The sequence below is a fragment of the Thunnus thynnus genome, chromosome 18 (assembly GCF_963924715.1).
Source record: "Thunnus thynnus chromosome 18, fThuThy2.1, whole genome shotgun sequence".
Lineage (NCBI taxonomy): Eukaryota > Metazoa > Chordata > Actinopteri > Scombriformes > Scombridae > Thunnus > Thunnus thynnus.
In genome coordinates, this window is record NC_089534.1 from 18,451,201 (window position 1) to 18,460,069 (window position 8,869).

Below are 8,869 nucleotides of genomic sequence, written 5' to 3' on the forward strand. Positions count from 1 at the left end.
AATCAACTCAGGGGGTCAGGGTCTCTACAAATACTTTTTTTTTTTACAACATTTCTGATTATCTGCAGATGGCAATGAGTCTTGAATCAATAATGTAAAACTTTTTTTTTTTTTGGAGTTATGCAATATGTATATTTATTGAACACAGGGATTTAAGCTGCCTGGGCCAGTGTTTTGATTCCTCATCATTACCTTAGGTTGTTAAATTGAAGGTTAACAGACTGTAGCTCTGGTCACAGCATTTTTAAAAAAATATCATATGAATGTTTTTGGTGATCTATCTCCTTTCACAGTAGGAAGCAGTAAACCTGAGTGAAAGTTCCTTCTTTTCTTGTCATTTCAGTTGGCCAACCAGATGGTGTGTCTGTAGCTCAGAAGGAGGAGGCTCCTGAGACTATGGACACCATCCAGGATGAAGTGGCTCCTCAAGTGAATGGCGAGAAAGTGGAGAAAGAGTCTCCTGATGCCAATGACATCTCCGTTGTTGAGGAGAAGGCAGCGGAGGAGAAACCTGATGATGCCAGCGAAGTGGGCTTCAAGAAGATCTTCCGTTTTGTGGGCTTTAAGTTCACACTGAAGAAGGACAGAAGTGAGGAGAAAGATCCTGTGAAGCTACTGACAGTCAAAGATAAAGAAGGAGAGGAGGTCAGTGCAACTGATGAACCTGCAAAGGAGAAGGAGGAGGAAGCTGCCACTGCTGAGGAGAAGAGCACGACTGAAGAAAAGGAGGCTAACACAGAGGCATCTACTGCTGAGGCTGAAGTCAGTAAAGATACTGATAAGGCTGAAACAACTGATGTCTCAGGTGACAACATTGCAGCTGAAACTACTGATGAAGCAGTCAAGGAGGAAGGAGCTGAGAAGGAAGGTGAGATGAGTCCACCATCCCAGGAGAACACTGTGTCCTCCTTCAGGAAGTTCTTCAGCGGAGGACTCTTCTCTAACCTGCGAAAGAAAGCCAGCATCAAGAAGACAAAAGAAGAGGAAGACAAGGAGGCAGCTGTTGAGGAGGAGACAGCCAAGACAGAAGAAACTGCTGCTGTTGTGGAAGATAAGGAGGAGAAGGTTGAAGCAGAGCAAGAAACAAAGGAGGAGGCACCAGTGACTCCAGAGGAAGAAAAATCAGAGCCCAAGGAAGAGGCACCAGCTACTCCTGAGGAAGCAAAATCAGAGCCAACCCCAGAGCCTGAGGCCACTAGTGAAACTCCTGCTCCTACAGAAACTACTACTGATGAGGTCAAACAAGACGAGGAGAAGACACTACCTAGTGTGGAAGAGGAAAAAGCTCCAGCAGAGGTGACATCTGAGGCTGAGCTGCTATCATCACAGGAGAGGGTGAAGCCCCAGGGAAGCCCACTGAAAAAGCTTTTCACTGGAGCTGGCTTGAAGAAACTCTCCACTAAGAAACAGAAGAACAAGAAAGATACTGAGACCAAGTTGACTGAGTCTGGGGAGCAGGCGTCTGAGCAACTTCAATCCTCCACTGAGTCAGCAGAGGCTCCAAAAACTGACAGTGGGCCCTCATCTCCAGAGGAGTCAGGAGAGCATGTTCTGGCTGTGGAGGTGAGCCAGCTGGAGTCCAGCCAAGAGACTGATGGTGAAGTTACCTCTGATGGAGAGAAGAAAAAAGACGGCATCATTGCCTGGTCCTCCTTCAAGAAGCTAGTGACGCCTAAGAAGCGTGTAAAAAGGTCTTCTGAGAGTGAAGATGAAGCCACAGGTGAGAAACCAGCAAAGTCAGCCACCTTGTCCTCTTCTGAGAGCACTGCATTAGCAGATAAGAGCGTTGAGGAGGAGGTGAAGGAGGACAAGCCCTCTGAGGAAGAGCCAAAGACTGAAACCACTGAGAAATTGGTCAGCAGCAATGAGGAGCCCAAAAAGAAAATGGACACCTCTGTGTCCTGGGAGGCTCTGATGTGTATGGGTGGACCCAAAAAGAGGACTAGAAGGACCTCTGATTCTGATGATGAGGAGACCAAGATTGAAGAGGATGCTCCAGAAGCAGCAGCAGCAGCAGCAGCAGCAGAAGAAGAAGAGCAGGAGGGCAAAGCTGAGGTTGCTCTCGTTACCTCCCAAAACACTGAGAGTGAAGGTGAAATTGCTTCCTCCCCTGAACCTTTAAATAGCCCCCCTGAGAGAGAGTCAGCTTGGGACACACTGAAACGCATAGTTATGTCAAAGAAGGTCAAAGCTGAGGAAAAGGCTGAGGAGAGCGCAGAACACGTCCAGTCAGACAGTGAAGCACCCAAAGATGACTCGTCATTCTCTTTGAGAAAGTTCTTCCCAGGACGCAGGAAGAAGAAGTCTGACAAACAAGCCTCCACTGAACAGGGCTCAGGTGAGGAGGACTCTGACACTCCAGCAGTGGTTCCTCTTTCAGAGTATGACGAACAAGTTCAAGATACACAGGAGGAACCAGCAGAGTCAGCTACAGTCCAAATCAAAGTGTCTGCTGAAGATAGATCCCCTTCATGGATCCCAGCCATCATGGAAGATATTGATGACAACCATGATCAGCAGCTGAGTGACATTCCAGAGGAAGCAGAGAACGCTGCCACACCAAAGTCTGTTGACACTGACGTGGCAGATGATGAATCTGAAGACCAGGCTATTCTGTCTCCTAAAGCTGCAGGACGCACAGGGCGCAGACTGTCCACAGCTGAGGTGAAACCTGTTGCTCAAGCTCCAGCTGCAGAAACCACCCCTGTTCCTCAGGGACCCAAGTCAGAAAGTGCAAAGGAGGTCGTGGAGGGTATTGAGGCCCAAATCAATGAAATTCCAGTCAAGACATCTGTGACTGTTGAAGATGTGCCAGTAGAGGTAGCCACTGAAAAAATTGAGTATGAACCACCAACTGAGAGTGCTGAATCCAAGACAAATACCATCCTGGAGCCACACTCTAGTGGCGAGGCCATGGCTATCTGCACTGGCCTAGGAACCAAGGAGATTGCCAAAGTAGCTCTGGAGAAACCTGCAATGCCCATCAGAGAGTGTGTGGCTGTAATCCGTGATGGTTTAAGCACAGAGGTGTCAATTGAAGAAAAGGAGGCAAAGATTGAGGAAGCCAATCTTGCAGAAGATTTGGTGCTCAAGGCCCAAGTGCACCAAGTAGAAACCACTCTGCTTGAGCATGCTGTTGAAAATTCATTGAGCGAAATGGCAGACATTCAAGCCGCCACTGAGAGCTATGAACCCGACATTGAGAAGGTTGGAATCATCAGCACTGTTCTGGAGGAGTCTGAAGTGGTTCAGCCCACGACCATGACTGAGAACTCTCCTAAAGCTGTAGTAGTCAATCCCATTACACCAACATCTGAAACTGCTGTCTGCATCCAGAGCGTAGAAGTCACTGAGCAAACTGTGGAAACCAAGGAAGTGGAAATGGACATGGAGCAACTTGCTGCCACTGAAGAAATGACCCCTGTAAAAGAAATAGTTCAAGTTGTGACTAATGAGATATCGTCCGCCATATGTGATGCCACAAAGAACACCGGCACCAAGGAGACCGAGCCAGCCATTCCTGTAGTTTTACTAAGTGAGGAGATTCCTGTTATCACAGAAACAGTGGTCCTTGTCGCCCCGAGCAGTGTGGAGACTGACCAAGTGGCAACCTCCGACGTGGTGGTCATGGAAAATGCATCAGTGTCAGAGCCAGTCGGTGATGAGCCAATCCAGGTGCAGGAAACCAAGGAGGAGGAAACAGTCGTAGAGTCTGTGGAGGCCACTACCATTGAAACACCAGAGACAGAGATCCATGCTGTCATTGAGCAGACCAGCGAGAAGATGGTGGATATTGAAGATGACGTGCAGCAGGCCAGTCAAATTGAGGCCCAGAGCATGGTCATTGCCCAGACGGTCATTCTGGATGCCGTGGACAAAGTTTCAGAAGATGCACCTGAACCCAAAAAGCCAGCCACCCCAACTACCACCATCCCAGCACCAGTCCAGGCAGTAGCAACCACAGAGAAAGAGATTGAGATCCCAGCAGAGACCCCTATTATCACTGACACCCCTGTTGCTGTCGTCTGCGAAAAACCAGCACCTAAGTCACCACAGCCACTGCACGTTGCCATGGAAGTCATTGACACAATCCCAATAGAGGTCACAGAGAGCCTTGGTGCCTCTGTAGAGGAGGAGAAAAAATCAGAGGAAGGGTTGAAGAAAGCTGTGGAGGTAAAAGTAAGTGAAGAAATCGTCATAGTGGAAGAAGTTTTAGAGATAAAGGCAGATAGTCCGACAGATGAAGCTCTTGAAGAGGTCAAGGAGGAGCCAAGCAAGGAAACAGCAGAAGTAGAAGAAGCAGCTGAGGAAGTGAAACCACAATCAGAGGAAACCAAGTCCGCCCCTTCAGAGGAGGACAAGGAGAACGTGACTGAGAGCCACGCGCCAGTCCAGATGGTTCTGCAGATAGCACAGGTGGTTGAGGAACTGTCAGTAGAAGAGGAGGCCGTGGTAGAGTTTGACAGCAACGGTCCTGTGGGCTCTGAAGACACTGATGTTAAAGATGAGAAACCTGAAAGTGAAAAACAAGAGTCAGAAAGTCTCTCGACGCAGTCAGAAGAACCTGAAATGACAGCTTCTGCAGAGGTCGCCACTCCCAGCCAAGTGACAGAGGCAGCAGCCAGCCAGCCAGAGACAGAGAAATCACCATCGGGAAAGTGTGCAGAGGTGATGGCGCAGGTGATCGAAGTGATTGAGGAGGCTGTGAAGGAGATTGAGCCTGTGTCCACAGAGATCACAGCAGCATCATGAGCAGGTGAGACTGATCTTACAATATTGATACATGTATTATACAGTAACAAATCAAAACGTACATGATCAAAATAATCAGAAGTGTTCTGAACAGGGATTATTTTAAAACGGTGATGGATTGAAGAATGAAAAAAATAGTTATTTTCAGAATTCCTTTGTTGGCCTATCAAACAATCTTCTCATAGTGGCTTTTTTGAAACATCAATGGGCCCTACTTTTATTAGGGAGTAGGGGAGGGGATTTGCCCACTGACCAGATGAAAAAGCTTTTGTTCAGGCTATGAGTAACCAGGGGACCTTTGATATCAAAGCAGGAATGCCGCTGTTGACCCCTTCTTTGTAGGCCAGGGTCTTAAAGGGAAGCGGTGTGTGAGGGGCAGATGAACTTGTGCTGAAAGACTGATTATGATTCCTCCACTCCCTCCTCCTGTTTTTCTTCTATCACAGGCTCAGTATGGAGTCAAGAAACTACATCGGAGTATGCATTTGTTAGATTCAAAGCCTCAAAAAGCACAAGTTGAGGTTTTTTTCAGTTGTTTTGACTGAATTATATCTTTAATATATGCAGAGGAGTGCTTTTTTATGTGCAACGTTTTGTTTTTTTTCAGTCAGACTGTGTGATGTTATCTGATCTAGCCAATGAGGACGAGGAGGAGACAGAGACTGGGTGTAGCTCTCTTTCATATTTGTTAAGCAGTCATGCAGTTCTGCAGCACAGGAAAGTGTAGAGAGGATTGAGGATGGGAGAGAAGGGCAGGAAAGAGATTTGTTAGTTACAGCAGCTTAATAGTAACAATGGTGCAGCAGCCATCTCACATTAAGTACTGTACTAAATCATATAAACAAACCTTGATGGGCTAAAACTGACAAATAAAAGAGGCAGATTGGTAAAAACTGTAAACTAGAACAAATAAAATGGGAATCTGAGATTAAAAAAAGAAAAGAATTTGGGGCAATTCATATAATGGGATATATGGTTTATGTGTACAGATATACAGTATTAAATCATTTTTGATGTTATATACTCGTTGCTGTATACAATAGATATAAAAACAACTAAAGTATCATCTAATTTTAGTCTGTCCAAATAATGATTTGGACAAAGGTGTTTCTATCAGATTAAGGAATAGATTTGCACACCAATATTTCTAGGCAGATGTTTCAGAGAGGAGCCCAATGTCTTTATATATGATGTTTATTAAATCAGTACATCAAACTAGTGATACAGTCCCTACAGGCATTTGTTAAAATGGCTAGGATTAGACAATATAGGAAGCTGGAAGCTGTCACAGTATCCAGCTGATGGTACTGATTTCATAGTTAGATATCACTAATGAGTTGAATGAAAAAACAACAGGGTCAAAAAAAAATCTCATATCCAATAAAGAAACAACAAACAGTCAGACTAACAATCTAAAAATGGCATACTTCACCAAAAGGAAAAGTAAATAGAGATTTCTATTTCTATATTCCATTGAAATAAAGTCTTAAAAATAAAAAACCAAGTTGTTTAAAATATATGATGTAATGTCAATCTCAAATGGTTTCTTTTTCCAAAGATGAAAAAATACAGTTATGTCTTGTTCCTAACATTTTGTTTTTGTGCCTCTCTGCCCCAGCTGAAGATGCAAGACCGATGCCTGGGAGACACACAGTCTGGACCAGGAAGTGAGTGATGAGGGAGAGAGAGAGAGAGAGAGAGAGAGAGAGAGAGAAAGAAAGAAAGAGGCTGCTCTGTGGTAACAGGCTGAGACTGGGCTCCGCCTTTCCCAGCCCAGAGAGACTGAGTGACTGAGCAACAGCTCCGCCATTCTCTCCATCTCCCCTTCCAAACGTACCCCCTACCCCACCCTGCAGCCCTATCACAGCGACGTGATGTCCCACCGCCATATCCTCACCCACTCACTCACTCTCACGCACACACACACTCACGCATGTCCTGTGCCTCAGAAGCATCCAATCTGGCTTGTAATCCGTGTGATGTATGTTCGGTGTCTCAGTGACTTTCCATTGCCCTTGCTGCATAAGGCAAGAGTCTGCAACCTGGACGAGTGTGTATCTGTGCATATGTGTGTGTGCGTGCGCTAGTGTGTTTGTATGTGTATAGTAGCTAGAGTGAGATTGTGTCAGAAGGTGAAGAGATGGAGGATTATTATCTTGTATATTGTATTTATATCTTGAGTATTTTCCTTTATTCACCCCTTTATTTTTTCATGTTTTTTGCCCTAATTTGTTATTGTATGACATTGTTGCATTTTTTTTTTTTAATTAAGGCTGTGATACATCAGGTGTTCTTTTAAGCAACATAATGGCAATCAATTTAAAGTATGACACAGAGAAACATCGAAAAAGTTTGTTGTAAAAATGATCTGGCCGACAGGAATTTACCAAAACAAATTGTTGCATAAAAAGTGCCCTGTGTATCACACCTTCAATAGTCACATTCAAAGATTATTTCAAGACTCTGTAGCAATTATAACTAAACCAAGGTACAAGTGTGATTCCACTGTCAGTAAGTGATAACCCTGACTGCAAAAATCTAAATAGGAGGGCAGAGAGTGTGATGATATCTACTAGAAATGTACCACGTTTGACTTTTGAAACATTCATCTTGTCACAATGTGTTGCCCAATCTGCACCTCACCAAAATACTTCATCATCGTGTAGATAAGGAAAACAATCACTGCCTGATTTACTGTGAAAAAAAACAACATTGTTACACATTGTTTCATGTAATAATACAATAAAATTCTATAATAACACCCTCATTTGATCATGTGGCAGAGGTATTTGGTAAATAGTGATGTGCAGCAGATACATATGCCAATTTTTGACACTGGATGAGTCAAACTGGGTAGACACGTGCATGTGAGAAACATACAAAGCATAACATGTGCACAGAGTTACTGTGTGATATGTGTATTTTTGATGTGTGGCAGTTTAACTGAGATTAACAGCTTCTGTACTACACTATATTTATGTCTCCTGATGGAAAGAAAGTATGTTGACGCCCTCTGTTGCCTACAGAAAGTAGTACACCTATTAATTGATGTAACCAACGTCAACTGTATGTTTTAACAGGAGTGATAAAAATATGAAAATGTTATTTGTTCAGTTCAGTCTTATGCTAAACCTGCACTATGTTGTGTACATCACCCAGCATGATAGCTCAGGTTCATTAAACTGGCACCAGGGAGGACGTAGGTTGAGGATCTAGAGAGGCACAGATAGACAGACACATGGTACCAGAGATAAAAAACAAAAGCTCATTTTACTCTTAATTTAAAAGCCAAATCTAGTTAGGATAAATCAGGGTCATGTCCTTTGCATTGCTCACAGGATAAGACATGAGTTGCATCCAATTAAATTCTACTCAGCCACTTTCATTCACTCATAAAACCTAAGTTATATGGTCAGGGGTTTCTTTTGCAACTTTATTGGCAAAGTGGGCAATGTGCTTTGGATGTACGAATATCTGAAGCATTACCGGGACCCTGTTTTTCCACCAAAGCAAACATGTGACCATGGGTTACACTGATATTAGTTTAATTCATACCAAATTTGGCAAACTTGAATTGTGTCAATCATTCTGACATTACGAGAATTAAAGGTGAGTGCTTCTATTTAGTTGTTAAACCAGTGGCTATAAAAGCTCACATTTCACTAAGCTTTACGACCAAATGACAAAGATCAGGAAGTTAGGACCCCTGTTAGGTCACGACTTACCTTTACTTTGACTCAATAGGGTGTGTCACATCCATACTTGCTTTATGTAAAATAAATGATTAAACAAGAGAGAGTGGACTAAAGAATTTTGCTATTGTTGCATAATGTAAAGCATTTAGTTGGGGCACCCGCCCACCTTCAGTCCTCCCTGCTTTTTGTAACACACTTAACTGTGAACCTGTTAACATTTGTACAGATTGTATACCTGTGTACTTACAAATCATATTGTTGTAATAATAACTAATAACCTACAGCCATTTATCATAATATTCATGTAGCATGGTCTTAATTGTCTTTTATATTTTCCATGCTGTTAATAGTAAGGATACAGAAACTTGTCTATATTTCATTCAATAAAGTTAGAGAAAACTGGTGTGTGTTTCATATTTATG

The 8,869-nt window shown here is 43.5% G+C and overlaps 1 protein-coding gene across 2 annotated transcripts in view; it reads left to right on the forward strand.

Annotated features, from left to right (window-relative positions):
- akap12b (A kinase (PRKA) anchor protein 12b) overlaps positions 1–8,850 on the forward strand; it is a 47,492-nt gene extending 38,642 nt beyond the window's left edge. For both annotated transcript variants that reach the window (XM_067572354.1, XM_067572355.1), the window contains 2 exons: positions 344–4,756; positions 6,371–8,850. In XM_067572354.1, the coding sequence (XP_067428455.1) occupies positions 344–4,752 (4,409 nt within the window). In that variant the 3' untranslated portion in view covers positions 4,753–4,756; positions 6,371–8,850. The remainder of the gene's footprint in view (positions 1–343; positions 4,757–6,370) is intronic.
- The last annotated feature ends 19 nt before the right edge of the window (positions 8,851–8,869 follow it).